The sequence below is a fragment of the Crocuta crocuta genome, unplaced genomic scaffold, assembly GCF_008692635.1.
Source record: "Crocuta crocuta isolate KB4526 unplaced genomic scaffold, BGI_CrCroc_1.0 scaffold225, whole genome shotgun sequence".
Lineage (NCBI taxonomy): Eukaryota > Metazoa > Chordata > Mammalia > Carnivora > Hyaenidae > Crocuta > Crocuta crocuta.
Window position 1 is genome coordinate 639,764 of NW_027530408.1, and position 21,681 is coordinate 661,444.

Here is a 21,681-nt window from a genome sequence, read left to right on the forward strand (position 1 = left end):
TCCTCAAACATGCAGACATCCCACCCAGCACACCCTTTACCAAACCCACCCTCAGCAGAAGGCAATCTGTAGCCCTCTGTTGTCATCAGAGCATGCCTTCTGGTGCTTCACCCCTCCCCCACCACCACTTTGATGGCTTGATGAGAGGCTCACGAAGGTAGACTTTCCAAAAACCAACAGGCCTCTCCCTGTGGGAACAGATGATGCTCACCATTCTGTGACACTTGTAGGCCAATGGGGCCCCAGGTGTTTCTGCTCCCCTTCTGGCCTTCCAGGAATCTGCCAGCCTGATTGCTTGCCCCTAATCCCCTTTCCAGATGCAATATCCAGCCCCAAGCTCATGCTGCACCCCTAGGCACACACACAAGTCAAAGACTCTGACAGCTGCAGGGAGTGAGAAAGCTCCCATCCCACCTCGTTTCGAAACAGGCTAAAAGGGGTCTATGTAAACACAGCATGTGTATGCACAGAAACACGTTTGTATATACAGGGGTGACAGCCACACCAGCCACCCCCATGCACAGCCCCCAAGTCTCTATCAACTGGCAGTCAGTCACACGGCTGTCAGTCAACAAATATTTTAAGGTACTGACCACATGCCCTAGAAATCCAGCTGTGAACTGGAAAGACTGAATCCCTTCTCTCCAGAGGCTTTCAGTCTAGTGAGAGAAAGACCAGTAATAAACATATACACAAACAATAAGGTAATTTCAAGTGCTGATAAGTGCCATGAAGAAAATACACTAAGGGCATTCAGAAGAGAATGACTGGGGTCTGGAAGGGGCTGTCCTAGGAAGTAACATTCAAGTTGAGATAGAATGATGGAATGATGGGCAGGAGTAAAATGTGCAAAATATCCAAAGCAAAAGAATCCCAAGCAAAAGGAAAAGCAGGTGCAAAGGTCCTGAGACAAGCATGACCTTGGTGTGTTCACAGGCAAATGGAAGTATAAGGTGGCTGGTGCTTCTTTAATGAGGCAAAAGTAAGGGAAGAAGCCACAGGTGGTAGCCTAGGTAGAGTGGCAACTACAAAGGTATTAAAAACTGAGCCCATTCTGCAAATAACTTAGAAAGAAAGCCAATAGGTTGGATCAGATGCTGAATAGGAAGAAAGAGAAATCCTGGAAAACCCTGAGGTTTGGGGTCCGAGCACCAGGTAGATGGTGGAATCACTTTGTGAAACAGGAAAGACCTAGAGGGAAGAAGGAGGGCAGAACTGAACGCATAATTCGGTTTTCACTGAAGTTTCAGATGCCTACTAGATGTCCAAGTGGAGATGCTGAAAAGGCAGAAGGATCAGTGAGTCTGGACTGCAGAAGGTACGTCGGAGCGAGAGGCATAAAACACCATGACTGACATGGAAGCTATTTAGTGCTGTAAGACTAAATGAGGTGGCCTACTTTGAGGGTGACAATAAGGAAGAGGAAGGGGGTCAGGACAGAGTCTTGGACACCATCATTTAATGGACATTGGGAGGAGTGGACCATGAGGTGGTGTAAAGTCAGGAGACAAGGGTGTCATGGAAGCCAAGATCAGAACTTCAAAGAAAAGGACAGTCAACTGAGTCCAAATAATTAGGGACATAAGGGTGAGCAGAGAGGCCATCAACAATGAGATGTCAATAAAACAAACTAAATAGGGCTGGATGGAAGGCAGGAAAGTGGGGAGCTACGGGGAGCCCACCTTCCCTGTTGGGTTGTAGCCATCTGCACTATCATCTCCACACCCTTCGGCCTCATGGGGCCATCCACGCCCAGCTGCCACTCAGGATTCCCTGACTTTCACAACACGGAGCACTCACTACATGAAAAGTACTGCTAAGAGAAGCGAACAAAACTGGCAATGCTCCTGCCCTCCTGGAGCTTACATTCTAGTGGAAATGAAGAGAGTAACAAATGGAAAGTTACCCTTGGCCTGAGTGTCCCTGCTCGGGGCCAGGCTGGTGATTATGAGCAGGGACTCTGACCCAACTGGGAGGCAGAGGACCTAGCAGAGCCACCAACAAGCAGAGCGAGCATGCACAGACAAGTTATGCAACCTCCTTGAACCTCATTTTCCTCATCTGCAAAATGAGAATAAAACACCCAGGCTGCCTACACATAGGACTATGCTAAAGATTAGACTGGATAATGTAGATAAAAATGCCTCACACAGTTTCCGGTCCATGGCACATGCACCATAAATGCTTGCTTAAGAATGTGTTCCCCGGCTGGACACATCCTCCCCCACATCTCTCTGTTTTCACATAACCCTGCTAAAAGAAGCCCAACTCGAGCACCTCTCATCCCAGCCTCACACACCACACCCCAAAAGATAAAAGGGTCCCCAGTCGCCTCACTGGTGAGCAAGAGGTAGGCTTCAGAGTGGCATCTGCTCATCCAGAAGCTTAAGAGAGCAGCACCTCCAGGATCTTCCTCTCCACTGGGAGTGGAGGCCAGGAGCCCCATACCATCTGCCTGAAGCGGGACCTCGGCTTCCCCAAGAGATGACCTTGCCACTCCCAGCATGCCTCACCTGCCAGTTCTCTGTCCTCACTCAAGACCCAGGGACCCAGCAGGACCGCAGCCTTCATTCCCCCCGCCCCCCCACCACTCTGGGTGCCTGCCCCTCTCCCACTGGCAGCAGTGCTAGTCCAGGCTCCCCGCCTAATGTCCTCAACCTTCTCTGAGACTCTCCCCCCACCCCACCCCCACACAGCACGCAGCCACCCTAGCACCCTCCAGGGTAAGCTGTATTTTTGGAAGCAGACCAACATACCAAAAGTCAATTTGATGAATGGCAAATTCACTGAAAATTGATTCCAAAAATCAATTGCCTTTTGAATATCATTTTATATTTTGTCAAATCTTAACCACTGTTGGTATGCTTTCTCCAATGCTTCAAAAGGCATATTAGGCTTAATTTTGTGTTTCAAGCAATTAAAAATTAAAATTTCATTATTTCACACTTGAAGGGACTTTTTCAGCCACTTTTGAGGGCTCTGTGTCTTTTTAAATGCAGTTTGGGTGGGTTTGGTATTTTTTTCATTAGGATTTTTTCCATACTCACACCAGTTCCCACAATGGAATATCAGCTTTAATCTTGTATTCATAACAATTAAAAGCCAAAATTGAGGCATTTCATATTGATGTGATTCACCTATATCCTTCATCAGCATTTATTTGTGGTGAATGGACACAGGACTGGAAGCACCAACCATAAGCTAATTTTTTTTACTGATTATGAAATAAACTTTTCTCACCATAAGAAGTCCTTCTTCACAAAGAAATTCCGAAAACCACCTACAGTTGCTGTTTTTACCTTGCTACCTCACATCCTCTCTTCCATCCTCCCCAGATCAAGCTTCCAACTCACAGCCCCATTAAAAAACACTTCAGTCAAAGTCGTTAGTGTCCTCCATGCTGCCAAATGCAATGGCCGTGTCTCTAAACTTCTCTAACTTGACCTCTTGGCTACACTTGGCATGTCTGACCCCTTCCTCTCTCCTGAGACCCGTGCTTTTCTTGGCTGCCCCTGGTACCCCTGACTTAGTTTCCCTTTCCTTATTGGCCTTCATCTCAGCCTCTTCTGCTAGCTCTTTGTCCTCTGCATGGAGAGCCCCCACCTCCCTCCCCCTCAGTCCACACATTCTCGCTAGTGACCTCATGGGTCCACAGCTTTAAATACCATCTATATGCTAACGACTCTCAATCTATATATCAACCCTGACCTGTTCTCAGAACTCCAGGCTTACATCCAACTGCCTACTTGGCATTTCCAGACAGAGGTCTATAGGTCTGTATCTCCAGCCTACTGTGGTAGACAGAGAACTCTCCTTCCCTCTTCCCTATCCTGATATATGGCAATACCACTGTTGTTCAAGCCTAAATTACCGCAGTTGTCCCTAGCTCTGCCCCACCATAGATTCCAGGTTGTACACCCTCTCCATCCCCTACTGTCTTAGGACTCTGGCCAGTATTATAGCCCTCTAACTGCTCTCTGGCTCCCACCCCTGCCCATGCCCCTCCCTGCCCCATGATCTACTCTCCCACAGTGCAAGAGTAAGCTTTTCAAAAGCATAAATCATACCGTGCTACTCCAGTGCCTCAAATCCTCGAAAGGCTTCTCATCACTCTTAAAATGAAATCCAAAGTCCTTTACTTGCCTGCAGCATCCCAGTGATCTGGCCCCTGTCTGCCTCTCTGCCCACCGTCCAAACCACCACCTCCCCCTCACTCACTGGGTCCCAGGCCCCACTCTCCCTCACGGTGTCCTGCCCTTTCCCTAGAATCCCTCTGCCATTCCACAGACTTTCCACAGATGGATCCTTTCAGGGAGTCAGATTTGGGCATTCCCAATCTGGACGACCCACCAGCCACCTCTGTCCTCTCTTCCTATTTAATCCTTGCAGGGCATTCGGAACTATCTTTTTGTTGTTGCTGTTAATTTGTTTTTTGGCTTGTTTTCTGTTGTTCTCTGTCTCAGGCTAATCGAAATAAGCTCCATAAGAGCAACAAACAGTCTCCCTTGTCTTGTTCACTGACATTTCCCAGGCAGCTAGAACAGGGCGCAGCACCCAAGGGATGTTCCTGGAGTCTGAAGGATGAATTCACACACACACACACACACACACACACACACACACACACACACTGCTTCTGCAGGAAGGGACGTTAGCGTCCAGAGGATGACATAGCCTCCACACTGTAGGAAGCCCTGAAATACACATACAAAGGTTCAGTCCACTAATTATCTTTGTTAATCACATGAAGATAGCCTTTCCATCTTCTAATGTCCCTCAGATTATTCACCCCTGCACAAGTGTTCCCAGGGCTTCCCTAGGAGGTAAAAAAGAGGGCTGAAGGCAGTGATTGTTCCCCCAACAGAAGGGCCACATCACCCCCTCCACTTTTCCATTTCCAACTCAGGCACAACACACACACACACACACACACACACACACCACATTCACACACCACCTCATACACACATTCCATTCCACACACAAACATGTAACGTGTTCACAGTGCACACATACACACATAGACACACACACACATAGACACACACACCACCCCACACACCCCCCTCCACACACTCTGACCCTGTTCCTTTCTTTCCACAGCCATGGGGTTAAAGGAGTGTATCAACAGATATAGTTGGAAGGGATATTCCCGGTGCAGTTACCCAAAACCTGCCTTCCACCAGGATAAATCAGGTGAGTTTAGTTCATGGATAAGCCAGGAGCGTGCTCAGGAGGTGGAGAGGCAGACAGAACCTTGCAGAGCCATCTGAGAGCCTCTAAAGAGCAGAGAGACCCAGCCCAGAATCACCCCACATCCCCACTGCTGGCAGGCCTGGCTCATACACCCAAGAGGAAGCAAGTAGATATCCCTAAGAGATATTGTTTTAGAAGTACCAGAAAATGCCTTTACCCCAAAAACCTCACCCCAACCATGACATGCCAAAGTTTACCATTACAAAGCCTTTCTTTGGGGTTAAACTTTGTTCTCTCCTGTTCTGTTCGTTCGTTTTCTTTCTTTCTTTCCTTCCTTCCTTCCTTCCTTCTTTCCTTCCTTCCTTCCTTCCTTCTTTCTTTCTTTCCTTCTTTCCTTCTTTCTTTCCTTCTTTCTTTCCTTCTTCTCATACCAATTTCTTCTTTGGACACAAAGGTAATGAAACACGAAGTCACCAACACCCCACTCACACCTTCATCCAAGCAAATCTTCCCACCCACTGACAGGAGCCCAAGTCACCAGCAGTGATAGGAGAGGGGAGGAAATGAAACACAAGAGGGAAATGCCTTGGCCCCCCTTGATGGCGAGGCTGGCCTCCTCCCAGTTGCTCCCACCTGCTGCTCAGCATGGCCAGAGTCACTGGTCACCTGATCCCATCCACCCAGTCACCTCCCCTCTCCCTGTCCCCAGTCTCCGTCTGCCCCACCCCACACTGGCTCTCCCTGGCCACCAGATGAATTCTTCCTGAAAGGGGAGGTGTAAGAGGTGACAGAGCTGCAGCTAAAGCCCAATTTTCGTTGACACTCAGAGTCTCTGACAGCTGTTAGAAGAAGAATGTGATTTTGAAATTTAAATAACACGCTTCTGCATTCGGCTCAGGGAGACAACCTGAGGATAAGCAGTTTATCGCCTAAGCCACCATGCAGGGGGGTAGGGAGAGAGGCTGCCTGTTCCCTCAGTTCCTCCCCTGCCATCCCCAAACCTCCCCTACCACTGCCTCACAGGCACTGCCTCAGAAGGGGGTTTCTGAGAGGCACCAGCCCACCGCTGAGGCTGAGCCAATAAAGCCCTTGCTCACCAAGCTCTGCTAAGCAACCTGAAGGGAGGAGGGACTGAGGACACAAAGGCTCAGGCCCCCTCTCAGAGAAGCTGGGGAAGGTAACGGGTCTCTCTAGGTATCTAGCAGAACTTGGCCAGGCCCCCACTATGGCCACTGAGGCAACCTTCACAGGGGACTGGCTCTGGAGCCCAGGACCAAGCCTCTCCCCCACCCAAGGGCAACTCAGCCCCTCCCCAGGGATCCAGGCACCCTCGCCAGGCAGTCATGCACAGCTCCATCCTGGAGAAGTCCGGGACAGGAATCCCAAGGGAAGAGACCCCAAAGAGGCCCATCACCCATCTGCCACAAGGGTCTATATTCACTGCCCTCAGAGCCCACCAGGCCCAGAAGATGTGTGGTTCCTTCATCATCTTAGGTGGGCCAGGCCTCTAGTGGGTCCCAGATGGACCATGACGCCACCGGGAATGGCATTCCCAGACCCCCATCTCTCCTCTTCCAAGACTTTCTTGATTTCCCCAGGATCCTTGAACTCTCAGGGCAGCACTTGGTCTACACTGCCAGCCAACAATAAGCCTCCACATGGGTGTCCAAGTGGGTGTCTGCCTACCCCAGCAGACAGTGAGGACATGAGTCTGAGTCACTCTAAAGCAATGTCTGACACAGTATCAGGAACACAGAGAGCTCAATGTTTACTGAACAAAACATGTCAGCCCCCGCCCCATCTCTCCCATGAAGCACTTACAAGCACCCCGCCTTTCTGTAAACCTCAGATACTCCTAAGATACAGCATATGAGGGCCCCTTCAGACTTGCTTGGCCCTCTTCATTGCCTTTCCTTGTCCGGTCTAACACCCCAAACTAAGCCATTAGCTCCCCTCCAGTCCTCAACAGTGCTGCCCTTGGCCCCCATCTAGGGTGCCCCGGTACCACATGAGGAGCCACACATGCATCCCCCCCCAGTCCTCACCAGGCAGGCCTAACTGTTCCATTTTACAGGTCAGAAAATGAGGTTCAGAAAGGTCAAGTGACCTAGGGCAAGGCCAAGATTCACACTATGTCTAGAAGGCCCACCCACTAGTCTAGGATCCTCTATGGATATGTAGTAGGAGCATAGCATCGTGCCAGGCACCCCCAGGAATACAGAGAGGCATGGATGCATAGACACAGAGACCAACACCCACTATCACACAAGTGCCCCCAGCATATCAGAGTGCGATGGCATTCATCTGTCACAGACCATCTGCCAGGTTCTGAGCAGGGACAGGGTTTCTCTACTCTTGAGCCCCCAGAGAAAGGCCACTGGAGCCTGAAACAAGAACATCCTTAGGCCTTTCCTGCCCCCACCCCAGGGGCCTACTGGCCAACTAAGGCAGATGCCACCTATGGCTTCTTCCTCCAACCCACAAAAGACCCCAGGTGTCTTGCCAGCCTCCACATGTCCCCACCCCTCCACAGTGTAGCTCAACAAGGCCAGAGTAGCTCAGCAGGAGCCCCCAGGTGTTACTGTCCCCTGAAAATTGCCCAGTCACCTCCCAATCCAGCCCCCACCAAACACTATCATGGGTGGGAGGTAGCCTCATGTCACCAAAAGGCTTGCAACCATTTCCCAAATGCAAGCTTCCAGGCCAGCTCTGCCATAGCCTGCCATATTGCCCTTTGAGAAATCACTCCATAATAAGTATTTTAGTGCAATATGTCCCAGCATTAGGTCTAGCATTTACCTGCAGTATCTCATTTAGTCCCAATAAAAACTAGAAGGTAAGTGTTTCCATCAGCCCCTCGCTGTGTAAGAGGAGACCAGAGCTTAGAGGCACCTGCCTGAGGCAGACACTGGGGTGGGAGCAAGGACCTGAATCCCAAACCAGTCTGTCCCAGTTCTCATGGTCTCAGCTTCCTTTTCTGTCAGGGAAGGAGGTGGGCCTAGGTGATCTCTGAGTTCCTTTCCAGCTACAGAAAAGATACGTTTGCGTCAATATGCTACACATACATGCATCTGACAAGGCCTGCATGGGATGGAGGCTTTGGAGGCCCCAGACCTCACCAAGAAGGCACAGCCCAACAGTGGCCCATCTGCCTGTGGCTTCTGCCTGTCCCTGAGGCATGGTCCCATGACCTTGAGGAAAACCACTACCTGGCCCTCCCAGACCCTTGCCCCTCGCAGTGATGGCCTCCCTCCATGTGGACAGAGAGGTACCAATCCTCTCACTCCCCACGGAACCCTTCCACAACTGCTCTCTGCCTGAATGATCTCTCCTTTCCTTAAGAAGCTCTTCTCTTCACCTGTTCCATCCTCACCTGCCTCCCCAGATGCGGCCAGCTGTTCAGTATTCACAGGATCACAGACACCTGGGAACAGAGGGACTCTCAACTTCAGCTTCCCAAACCCCCGTTCCTTACTGAACATCCTCAACAAAGACAGGATGACTAATTCTGTTACTCTACATCCATTCTGGGTGAATCCTCTGTATCAACCCTGCTGGTAGATATCACAGTCCCATTTTACAAACATAGACACTACAGCTCAAGAAGGCCCAATGAGGCCCAAGATCATACTCCCCTAAGCAGCTAGGTTGGTGGAGCACCTGGGTGACTCAGTCAGTTGAGCATCTGACTTTGATTTTGGTTCAGGTCATAATCCCTGGGTCATGGGATCAAGCCCTGCATTTGGCTCCACACTCAGGATGGGGCCCACTTAAGATTCTCTCTCTCCTCGTCTGCCCCTCTCCCCCATTTACTCTCTTGCTCTCTCGCTCTCTTTCTAAAAATAAAAAAATAAAGTGTCCAGATCAGGAATCAAACCCTGTACTGTCACCTCAAGGCCCACACTATTTGTGCACTGGGCTGCCTCCCTAAACACTCCGTTTTATGCTTGCAACGGCAGCTGAATTGCTAGAAACAGGACAAACCTCAGTTCTCCATGAACACTCCCTTCCCACCTGGATGCCTCAAACATCACTGTGGCCATGGTTCAGGGCAGAGCCAGACTGCTCTCCTCCTGGCCTTAGACTCGGGACTATTGGGACACCAGCAATCCTAGTCTCAGTAACCCCTAACCCTAAGCCTAGTCTTTGAACTAGGCAGGTTGGAAAGGAGGCTTGCCCTTCCCCCAGGGCCTCTGGCATCAGAGAGTGCTGGAGGAGTCCTGGAAGCTTTTTTTGCCAAGAGGATCCCAGTAGGACTTTCTGAGAACGCAACAGACAGAGGAAGCCAGAGATAAAGAACACATGTTCCAGGAGGCCCCAAAGACAGGGGCCCAAATTCTTAGACAGCAGATGCTAACGATATAGTAGCAACTGAGCCCCAAAGATACAAGAGCACCCTCTTCTGAGTTCCTAGGGCCCTGACTGGGGGTATCGTGGCCTAGAGGAGAGCTCTAGGCCCCATGCTCCCCACTCACAGCCTTTCCACACAGATGATGGAGAAGACAATGCACAGCCAAATACAGGCGTGTGTAAGTGGAGAAGGGCTCCATACAATCCTACAGGGTGGCAGCCTTGTCATCCTAAAGTACCAGTTCAGATCTTGGGTCACATAGGCCAGGCCTTCCCAGCTAGAAAGTCACAGGCAGGTAACACATGAGCCCAGATACGGATCCTACAGGGCAGCCGGACCGGGCCCCATGTTCCCCTGAGCTCTAAGATGCTCTGCTCACCCTTGTGTGCCAGGCAATAATGCCGCTGTCTGTATGCGTTGGTGGGAAAAAATTAGGGAGCCCTCCTTTAAGCTTAGGTCTTCCTTCTTTAGAAAAGAAACATAAGGCCTGCAGCAGGGCAGTGACCTGCCCAAAGCCCCTCAGTTAATTTGGGTCAGAGAATGCAGTGACACCCAGGCCTCCCAGCCCCCATCCAGCCTTCTTCCTGCTGTATGCCCCAGCCTGGCCCACTTAGTTTCTTGGTGGCCTGTCCTGGCCCTCCACCCAGCTATGTGCCCAAGTTTCTCCAACTTGGGACCACCCAAGCACCATCTTTGAGGATACTCTGGGTGGAGAGGGGTCAACAGGAGCGATGAGGGGGAGCTGCCACAGACCCCAAAGGCACCCCTCCTCTCTATGGGGTGTAGACCCTAGAGCCCAGGGATCCAGGGTCATGTGGGGCCCAGTTTCATTCGGGCAGCAGGTAAAGGAAGCTGATTCAGTGAGCTGAGGCCCAATAATTTCCTCATTTGTCTTGTCGATATCCTTGTCCTGCAGACTATCAAGCCCATCACGTAAAGATTTTCTGCTAGAAAGATGTTTAGTGTGAGTCTGGGAAACAGACCTCCGACCTTCAACCTTCAGGGCACAAGTCAAAACTATTTCTTTGTTGGAGATAAACGCAGTGACTCCCACCCATGCAGTAGTGCTCAGCTGGCAGGGTGGGGACTGGGCACATCGGGGCTGCAAGGCTTCCCTACTCCAGCATCACCTGCTGATGATATTCTCAACCTGCACCTGAGCCCCAAAGCTGTCTCAAATGGAGTGTCCCAAGGTGGATTTCCATCCAAAACTAACCAGGATCGGCTCTGAAGTCTCCATTTCATTCACCACCACCCCCAACCACCACCAGGGCTCAAGGGCATATCTAGATGGTCACCCTTTGGCCAGTGCCTCCTTTCTCATGGGGTTCCAGGATTTCTCCCACCAGGTACATAGGTATCTTCCCCTCTCAATCCCTTAGAGCATGTATTCTCAGTGGGAGTGGAGGGTATCACCCCCAACTGAGCAAAAATTGGTTCTTGGGCAGGAAAAAAAAAAACAACAAAAGCAGGAATTCCCTGGCATTTGCTATGGACCAAATTGTGTCCACCAAATTACTATGCTGAAGTCCTAACCTCCAATGTGACTCTATTTGCAAACAGAGCTTTTAGGAGGTAATTAAGGTTAAATGAGGTCATAAAGGTGAGGAGGTAGAGCCATAACCAATAGAACTGGTGTCCTTATAAGGAAAAGAGCTCACTCTCTCTCTACCCCACTCCCTCCTTCCTATCCTAACCCCATCCTACCTTGTGAGGACACAGTGAGAAGGTGGGCATCTGCAAGCCAAGAAAGGAGCTCTCAGCAGAAACCAAACCCTGCCAGACCTTGATCTTAAACTTCCAGCCTCCAGAACTATGAGATAATAAATTTCTGTTGTTTAAGCTCCCCAGTCTATGGTATTTTGTTATGGCAACCAAAGCAGACTAAGACAGTATTTTCCTGCAGAGAATTGGTTGTCTCCTTAGGGGGGCAATAATTGAAAAAGAAAGTTTGAGAAACACTCTCCTAGAGAATTCTTCATTTGAAAGGGTTTCGGGTCTTACCAGAAAATCCTTCACGTCACAGTTGAGAGTGCTGCTTCTCTACTGGTAGTGGTTGTCCCCCAAGGGACATTTGGCAATGTCTGGAGACATTTTTGATTGTCACGACTCAGTGGGTTGCTCCGGCATCCAAAGGATAGAGGCCAGAGACACTGTTAAACATCCTACAGTGCACAGGACAGCTCTTCCCATGGGAGAGAATTGCCCGGGTCAAAACGTCAGTGGTGCTGCCATTGAGAACCCATGGTTTAGAGCAAAAGAAACTTCAGGAGGCTCCACATACTGCCACAAAACGTCCTAGAAACCTGAGCCTGCAGCCCCGTCCTGTAACAGCACCCCCTGACCACCTTTGGGCAGCAGTGGTGGCTCCAGGAGGAGCTCACCCCCAAGCCCCGACAGAGCAGTTCCCAAGACCGGAACCCCCCCACCCACCAGTGCCGGAGCAAGGGCAACCGCCCTGGGACTACAGGTCTCCCAGAGGCCAGAGGGAACAGGCCAAGAAGAAACAACCAACAAACTCACTCCTACACAAAGACCAAAGCAAGCAAAGCTAGAGCTCAGCACAGTCTTTCTCTTCCTGGGGCAGCCCGAGCACCAGAGAACCAGAGGCTTCTCAGCGGAGTTCAAGAAGAAGAGCCCACGAGGAAGGAGAATCCCAGAGCAGAACCGAGAGTAGTGATACTACCACCACCAACCACAGCTAACGGTTCCGATCTGGGACCTGTGCCGTGCCTGCCGCCCAGCAGCCCACTGAGCCCTTTACAACCATCGGCTCATTTGGACCTCATGACAATCCGCGGTAGGTACTGTCCCACTGCACAACTGAGGAAACTGAGGCACAGAAAAGTTAAGCAACTTGACCAAAGTAGAACTCCAAAGTCGAAGAGTTGGGAACTAGAAAGAAGGACCCAGCAGGTGAAGACCGGTAGCAGAATAGGAGAGTGATACCAGGTTTCAAATTCAAGACCTACTGCACGGTGCGCTTGTTCTAGCCAATTCCCATAATGCTCCACTCCACACACAACCTTGGGGGTGGCTGTTATGGTTTCCTCTTTTATAGACGAAGACTCGAAGCTCAGAAGCAGTAAGGGGCTTGCCGGTGGAAGATAGAGCCAACTGAAGGCCAGGGCACCTGGGAGGCCCCAGGAGGCCCCAGTATGAGCCCACTTACCTGAGAAGATTGAAGCAAGCCTGAAGATATCCGAGAGGCGGGAGGTCACCGGCTCATAGGGTGAGGCCTCGTAGAACTCCTCACCTGGAAAAGAGAAGCAGTGTCAGGCACCGGCCCACCCTTCCTATAGGACTAGACGAGAGCAAGTTATGAATGAAACGGTGAGCATTTCACATGGGTGAGTTCTTTCTCGCCAACTAGAGAAGTCCCCACAGTAGGTCAGCACTGCCAGTGCTCTCCTCTACTGACCTCCTGGCATGTCCAGCCCTTTCTAAGGACTTCCAAATGCTTCTCGAAAGAAGGCACTGAGGAGCTGGACAGCCTGTGGAAGGCTGGGTATAAATCACAGGATTTGAAGCCAAAGGCCCTCCAAAGTCTTTCAGTGCAACTTCCTCATTTCACAAGAGAGGACTCTGAGGTAGGCCAGAGAGGTGAAGCAACCTGACTGAGATCACACAGCTACTTACGGCAGAGCTAGCCTGGCCCCTGGTCCCCTGGCCCTCACACCAGCATTCTCTCCCATCACACTAGGTTGGCTCTACCCAAGCCACATAAGGACACAGAACATCCTCCTTTTTCCCCAATCATGTCATCATGATGGGGCTGAAGGTCTTCTGAGTGGAGGCCTGATCCCCAACTTGTCTGACTGACTCCCAGCCACCTGCTGGCTTCTCAGACTTCTCCTCGAGGCTTCGGGGTGCATCAGAGACTCGGTGAATGGAAAACAAGTGAGTGACAGGAGATAAATGGCACAGGGATGCCCTGGAGCCCCACCGCCTCCACATGGGGACTCCCGCCCCTCTGCCGACACCTCGGCAGGAGAGGAAATATCCTCCTGAGATGTTACTGTGAGGAGAAATCAATGGATAATCACTCAGACTGCGTGTATGTGTTGAAGAGGCGGGGGAGACAGGTGATGACCCACAGCCTCACAAATTGATTTCCTATCCACCCAGGGCCCGGCACCTAAAGAAAAGTACACATGGGGTGGCATCTGTGGGGGCCACCAGCAGGAAGGTGCCAGCCATCCAGAAGAGGGGGCTTGGAATCTGCCTGTCAGGGGCTCATTCAGCCAGGCCTACAAGGTCACCCAGAGGCTAGCACTCGAGGCTTATCCAGCCCTCTGCTGGTTCACAGAGCAGGCATCTGTCTGCTCTATCTGGCAGACCCCCCAAAAATGGGTTGGATCACCAGATGCTCATTTTCTCCCTGGAAAAACAGCTTTATTTCATACCCTCATGTCCTGCAACACCCAGTACGCACAATGCATTATGCACAATGGGCGCCCAAGTGGTATCTTACTATCCAAAAGGTACTTATTCTTTTCAGGCCAGTCCCAATCCCACCTTCCCCCTGGACAGTCACAGGCCTGTACTATCTCAGCAAACTCCACTCTATCCACGGACACTGGAGAAACTCCCGGTGGTGAGGCTACCAGCCATTGCTATTTGTTAGGGCCAAATAATACAAGAGCTTTTTGTAATAAAAATGATGTTGCACTGAGCCTTCTTTGTACCGGCACCACTGAAAATGCTTTAGGTGTACTAACTCATTTAATCCTCTTAATTTCTCTATGGGATAGGCACTATTCTTCTGTTTTATTGACAAAGAACTGGGGTACAGAGACATTAAGGAACTGGCCCAAAGTCACACAGCTGGTAGTGGCACGTTTCAAACCCAGGCAGTTGGCTCCAGAGTCCAAGTACTTAACCATTATGAATACTGTCTCCAAAATTAAAAGTGTTATTGAACCAAACTGTTCTTCCGTAAGTAGTGCTGCTGTTTAACTTTTCACAGAGTCAGTCTTATGCCAGCCGGACTGCTCCCCCAGACCAGGTCCTTTCCTCCTGCATCTGGCAAAGCTAGGTAGGCCCCCAGGTATAGATCAGCTAGTGTGATTGACTGGGGGGAGTCTCTCAAGGAAAACAGCCTCTCGCAGGACTGGCTGGAAAAGGCCCATCCTATTTAAGTCAACCCATGCCTCCTGTTCCTGTGGCAGAATTCACCAGTGGGAAATCAGAGACCTGGCCCTTCAGGCATCCTGGCAACCAGACTAAACTAAATCTAGGATGTCAGACTCCTGGGCCATGACCTGGGAGAGGCCTTTGCTCTTTACATCTGAAGGACCAGAATGACCTCAAACTTCAGTGCCATCTTTGGAGAAGTCAAGAAGTCTGGTCCAGCCAACAAGTCCCCCATCCAGCCAACAGTGATGGTGCCACCATGTAAAATACTGGTGGTTATGGTGGTGGTGACAGAAGGGGAAGATGAGCCCGAGACTACAGAATCTCCCCAGGGCAGCTGGAAAGGGGCCTGGGTAAGGAGTCCTGGGGGGCCCTGGTCCCACCAGCCCTCCTCCCTGCACCCCAGCTTCCCCACCAAAGTGGGAGTGGGGCAGAATGATCTCTAGGTTTTTGCAGTTGGGCCCATCTAGGAGCTCAGCAGAGGCCACATTTCCACCTCCGCCAGCTCTGTGCACAGCTAAGGCCCTCAGACCAGGCACAGCTCAGCCTCAGGTGGAGGGAGAAGAGAGGAATCGCACCCACCAGCCACCCACCAGCTGGGGCCACGGAGAAGCCACAGTCAAAGTCCAAACCCGCACAGATCTCTTCTCTCCACATCCCCCACCCCACCCTAGGCCCAAGCCAGGTTATTAAGTGTTATTAAGGAATAGGGAGGAAGTGCTTGCAGCCTCCCCCGGGGAGACCACTCATCTTACACCGTGAATAATTAACTCTCAGGTGGATCCTGTCACTCACAAAAACATTACCTGCTGTTAAAAGGCCTCTCGGCTTCCACTGCTCAGCCCTGAGCAGAAACTACCTCTGCCTCCCAAGAGCCGGGAATGGGGGTGGGATGGGTTTTGAGGAAGGAGAAAAACGGAGTCTACTTTTCTAGAATTGGCCCAGGGGAGGGGTCTCGAGCCTGTATGCTGGCCAGCACAGGGGCCATGGCTGAATCTGTGCTCTCACCTTCTGAAGCGCACAGATGCTTGCCCAGTAAGGCAACAACAAGCCAGCTCACGCCTCTCCAGCCTGGCACTCCTGGGTTGGAAGGGCCTTGAAGACCACATGTCAGGATGCAGCATAAATGCACAGAACGTACACCGTTATCATTCAAACGCCTCACTGCCTGAGGTCTGATCAGCAAGGTCCTTGGCGTTCTGACGTGGCGATGCCTGAGGGAGCCATTCCAGTGGCTCTCAGGTGGCCCACCTGCACTTCCAGCTGGCAGTTCTTCTGTCCCCTCCCCAGTGCATCCGTCCCGCAAGCCCTCAGCAAGCCCACCCCCAAAGTACCACCCCACCTCCCTTGGGTTGAGACTGAAGGTCATGGGAAAGAAAACCAGACACTAAACAAGCCAGCTGTTGAATCAGGGACCTCAGTTTTCACAAACTACAAAGGCATCCTCCGGGTGAAGACCCGGTTTATTCACCTTGCAGAGAATAAACGATACGTGCTTTGTGGAGGTGTTTCCCTCTCTGCTCACTTCTAGTTCCAGGACCTAAAGCTACAAGGAACGGGAGACCGATGCGTGAGGAATTACTCTGCTATTAATAGTGGTAACATTGTTCATAATTACATGCCCCGTTTACTCCCAAATTCAGGGCGGACTGGAACCATCTTGGACACTGGTCAGGAATCCCTCATTCTCCAGCCCCCACACCCGATCCCAGTTTCCTCCTTCCCTCCAACACCCTGCTCCTCCATCTGAGGCTAAGCAAGGGCACTGCCCCACAGTGCGCCCCTCCGCCTTCACCTCAACACCCTACTACTCCCAGTCTACCCTAGAATTCAAGCTGCTCCATCCTCTCGCCTCTTACAAAACAAGTCATCCTTTGTTCTCCTCTCCTCTTCACACCAAAGTTCTAGAAGCCATTTACAGTCACCACTCCCCGGCCCCTAGCCCCCATTCACTCCCCAAACAGGCTTCTGCTCCCAGCAGCCCCTACAAAGCTCATCCCAAAGGCATTAGTGCCTCGTCCGAGAGACCGTGGACCTCCCTCCTCCCCAGGTTTCCTGCTGTACCTCCCACCTCTCTCAATACTTCTCCCACTTGCCCCGCACCTCTGCAGGCCCCCTGCCTCCCCTGCTGGCACATCTTTAAATGCTGGTGGGTGGTCCTGGGGGCTCTGCCCTCCTCTCAGGGTGCGTGCGCCCACTCCCATGGCCCCAGTCACACCTACAGGCTGATGGTGGCTCCTCAATCTCCATGTCCAGTGCCACTTCCCCAACTGGGCTCCAGCTGTGTGCAGGGCATGGCCAGCGAGAGCCATGGGCCCCAAAATAAAGGCATCATCTGCCTGCCCTCCCCCTCTTGGCTGCTTCTTGTGAACCCACCCACTTGCCCAAAAGAGAAAACTGCCCTCCTTAGTCCTCTCTCTTCACCAAGACCTGTTGATTCCACCTCCTAAATAGCCCTTGGACCCTCCCTCTTCCCTGCCACTGTCCTTGGCCAGCCACCACTACTCCAGGCCTGTATCACAGCAGCGGCCTCCAAGCAGCCCGTCCAATCTACTCTCTTCACTCCAACTGCATGAACACTGTCCGGAAGCAGAGATCACAGGGCCTCACCTTGCAGGGCTCCCTGCCACCCACCAGGTCCCATACCCCGCCCCTCTGCTCACCCCAATCCCACTTCCAACTCCTTTACTACACTGAGTCACTTACATGCCATCCTTTGCCCAAGCCCCCCTCTACCTCCCACACTCTCCCCATATCCCCCCTCCCCTCCACTGCTGTGTTAACTGCAGCTCACTCCTTAGTCTCAGATCAGAGGCTGTCTCTTCCAGGAAGTCTCTTTAGATTTTATAAAAGGCTGCCTTGGGCTACCACAGTACCACTGCTTTCTGACAGCACTCAGACCACCAGGTGACAGAAAGCCCCTCACTTACCTGCATCTCCCCATAAACTCTGAGCTCCAAGAAGCCAGAGGCTACCCCAGCTTGTTCTCCAGTGTTCCCAAAGGCCTAGCAGATGATAACCTCTCAATTAACAGTTATTGAATCAAGAAATGAACGTCTAACCAAGGTGGCCAATCCTCCTGCATTGTATTCAAATCCCCCACACTGTAGTCTGTAGGGGAGGGTGTGGGGGAGCAGGTTGTTAGGAGAGGGAATGGGTATGGTTCCGCCTTGGGACCTGAAGCTGCAAGCTGCCCACACGTGCCCCAAGCCCTATAGAAGGTGCCTAGGCCAGCCCTGGGGTCAGTAAGCCACCTGAAGAACAGGCATCCTGGCAGTAGGAAGAATAGAAATGGGACTGGCCTCAGCTCAGAGCCCAGGGCTTCGCGGAGTGGCAGGAGCTGGTTTGCTTGGAAGCACAGCTCTGCATGCACAGGACCCACCCCTCCCTCCTCCATCTGCCAGCCTCCATCTCCAGCCTCCCCTTCTCTGTTACCACTTCACGTGTCCATCATTCATCCTCTCCCAACCCTTACTCCCTCTTCTCTCCAGCCTCCTTCTTCTCCCAACACCTGGCCCTCTCTCCTTCCCAGCCCTCACTCCTTCACCCCTCCCGGCTGACTCCTACAACAGCTACTTCCTCTGCGTTCTAGGCCCTTCCAGCAGGGGGCGACAGAGAGCTGGCCAGTTCCCTCCACTACCAAGTCCTCATGGNGCTCCCCACCTCCCCCATCCCCACCGCATCCCCCACCCCAGGCCCAGCTGGGCTTACCCTCGGTCAGCCCCAGGTGGATGCTCCAGTAGATCTGCAAGCACTGCAGCTCCCTCTTCATGCCCCGCTTGCAGCGGCAGTCGTAGAGCGGGCTCTCCTGCAGGACCTCCAGGGCCGCCTGGCACTCCTTGTTGGCCAGCATGGTGTTGCGGTCCCGGCCCGCCAGGCACTGCCGCAGCGTGCGGTAGCGGGAGCTGCAGTTGGATTCCGCGGCGCACAGCTCATTGGCCCGGACGCAGTCCACTGGGGGGCGCCAGCCGTGGAGCTCGGGGCCCTGCAGGGAGGAAGGGCTGGCCAAAGAGCGGAGGGTCTCGTCTGGGTAGTGGGGAGGGAAGACAAGCATGAATGAGGGCCGCCACGATCTCTAACCCAAGATGCAGGCCTGGGGGCTTGCGCCCTTCTGGGAACTCCACACCCATGTTATTCCAAAGCACACCAACGCCAACTCGATGCTGCGTCCCCACCACAGAGCGGATCAGAGGAAGGACTCCCGGACACCAACACCCCTCCACAGACGGGAAGAACTCGAGCTGTCATTCTGCCCTGGCTCAACCAGATTCCCTTGGGATTCCACCCCGTCACCCCGCAGCCCTGGGCCCAGGAGCAGAGCACAGTAAAGCGAGAAGATCCTCAAGCGAGACCAGAGTGTAAAAGGCCAGGAAACCAGAGAAGGGCACAGCCTCGGCAGAGAGCTAGGTGTTGCAGGACCTGGCTGAGCGTGCAGAAGGGACCCTCGCTTTCCTGCTGCCCAAACCTCCATCAACCTCAGCTCCAGCCAGAGGTCCAGCCCACATGCTGGGCTAAGCCCGGAGAGCAGCAGAATATTTAACTTTCCTAGTCTGTTAGGACTTTAGAGACACAGTGTCCAGCCCCCACATGGGGGGAAACTGAGACTTAAAGAGAAATGACAACTCAAGGTCACATACAGGCCAAAAAGGCCCCTCAGTTCCCTAGCCTGTCCATTCTGAGTTCCCAGACCCTAAGAGAAGACCCCAAGAGACAAGCCTGAGCCTGTGGCCTGAAGCATCCCTGGAAGAGAGCAGCTACCCCTCCCCAGCCCAGCCCTCCACACCTTCCAGTCCTACGGCACACTGGCTGGAGACCTGAAAACAGGATTTCTGTAGACAAGCCCAGCCCCACTGACAGAAAGTGCTGCAGGCAAGCCTGACAAGCAACTCGATTTCCTCTGTGTGTGTGTGTGTGTGTGTGTGTGTGTGTGTGTCCAGACAGGCCTTTTCCATCTCTCTCTTACACACACCTCTCTCTCTCTGACTTCCACCTAAGATCTATTTCTCCATCACCTTTGCTCTTTGAATAGCTCTGTGCTCGCTTGCTCTCTCTCTCTCTCTAGCATCATCTATTTTCTTCTCTTTCTTCCCTCCCCTGAAACCCTCTCCCCTTCTGTCTCTTTTTTTTTTCTTCCCAAAACCAAATAATAAGCCAATTACAAAGGGGAAAGAGCTTCCCTCCGCAGACCCTGGCCTTACACATGAAACCTCACCTCCCCAAAAGTGAACAGGCAGAATCCAGCCACCCTTCTTACCCATCACCTTCAGAGCATCTAAACCCACAGGCCTTTGAAAGAAAGGGCTCAGGGAACAAGATTCAGAAGTGAAGGGTAGGGAAGGGCCCACTTGGTCTGGTCAAAATCAAGCTCCCAAAATGGTTTCCTCTAGACACAGATATTTCCCTGGTCTCCCTGTCCTCTCCAAGCCCCTCACTCCAGATCCTGCCCCAGAAAAAAGCTCTTCTGTGCACCAGGACCAAGACTGCCTTTTCCAAGTCCCAGGAGTGATCTGGGAGGCTTTCTCCATTCTATGTAGCCCCAAATTGTAAGATCTTAGGCCAGAAGTCCCCTCCTCAGAATCCCGCAGAATCTCTCCCCCCTACCCCATTCCCAATCCAGAAGAGCCACTTCTCACTCCTTCCCCCAAGAGGCCCTGCTCAAGGGAAGGGGGGGAGGGGGGACTACCGCAGGGAGACAGCGACACCTAGGGGCAGAGCACTGCACCATGAGCCTGTCACTCCCCACAGTTGCGGAGGGAAAAGGACTCCACTGCTGGGAAGGGAGGACACCCACCCACAAGAAAAGGAAGTAGAGGAGCCCCTAGGCCAGAGCAAAAGATAATCTCTCTCCCATTGACCATACCTCTACTCCAAGACAGGAAGAGCTGATGGTTGTGGCCAGCCTGAGATAAGACCAGAGAAAAAGCCAGCGTTGCGTGGGGGCATCTGCCCAGGCACTGGCTGGAGAGGTGTCCTCCACCCAAGCAGAGGCAACAGCTTTATTTCCTGCCTTCAGCAAATTCCTAGGTCCCTGAGCAAGACTCAGTGCATCTGGGCCACCCACAAACAGCCGAGCTGACCCAGCCTCACTTGCACCTGCTGCCCCCACCTAGCCAGCCAGCCTGCCTGCTCAAGAATGACCCAGCCCTGGGACTTCCACTGACTTCACCCCAGCATCCCAGCAGCCTTCTCCCCTCCTGCCTTGACTGAGCCTGAGGATGCACTGTCGGAGACACACTAAGAAAGGAGCATTGTGGGCAAGTTTAAAGGTCAGGGCTTTGACCTAGGAGACTGGGGCAATAAGGGCACTTACCCTGCCTGCCCTACAGGTGGGGTCTAGAGCCCCATAGGACAATCCTCGCAGAATCCTGGGCTCCTCTGCCAAAAGCAAGGGCGTCCCCATCCTGCCAGAAGGCACAGGTGCCTGGGGCAGGAAGATGCTCTGCAGAGAGCCAGTGCATCCTCTCACCAAACTCTCTGACTGCACCTATCCCTGGCTCTTCTAGTTGGCGTCATGACCCCCAGAACCAATCAAGCCCAGCAAGAGAAAGAAATAGCAACTGAGAGCCGTGGGCCAGGAATTCTAAAAGAGTAAAGGTCAGAGGGTATCCTGGAGATGCTCCCAAGTTCCAGATCAGGGGGAAAAAAAACAAACAAACTCAGATCCGTCAAGAAAAGACATGTAGAACAGCTTGTAGAGACAAGGGGGACTCACAGACTACGTGGAGCTACAAACACCTCCTGTAGGAAACGTCTCAGCAACTGCCAGAATCCTCATTCTCTCCCTGGGCATGTCAACACTGGAGGTCAGGATGCCTGGCCAGAAAGGCCTCTCTACCCCCAGACCTCACTCAGAACCTTGAGTGGGGGGTGGGGGGTTGCTCACTGAAGACCTATGCTCCTGGGAACATGCTTCACTGTGCCTCATACACACGGAAACTGTCTACCCAGTCTCAAGCTCCACAAAAGCCTCTCTCCCAAGTGGAATTTCCAACCAACTC

General features: G+C 52.4%; 1 protein-coding gene across 1 annotated transcript in view; it reads right to left on the bottom strand.

Moving 5' to 3' along the window:
* The window catches only part of GFRA2 (GDNF family receptor alpha 2), an 80,350-nt gene extending 61,613 nt beyond the window's left edge, over positions 1–18,737 (bottom strand). The window contains exons 1-2 of the mRNA XM_077766591.1: positions 18,395–18,737; positions 12,720–12,803 (exon numbers count right to left, since the gene is read on the bottom strand). Of these exons, the coding sequence (XP_077622717.1) occupies positions 12,720–12,803; positions 18,395–18,737 (427 nt within the window). The remainder of the gene's footprint in view (positions 1–12,719; positions 12,804–18,394) is intronic.
* Between the last annotated feature and the right edge of the window lie 2,944 nt (positions 18,738–21,681).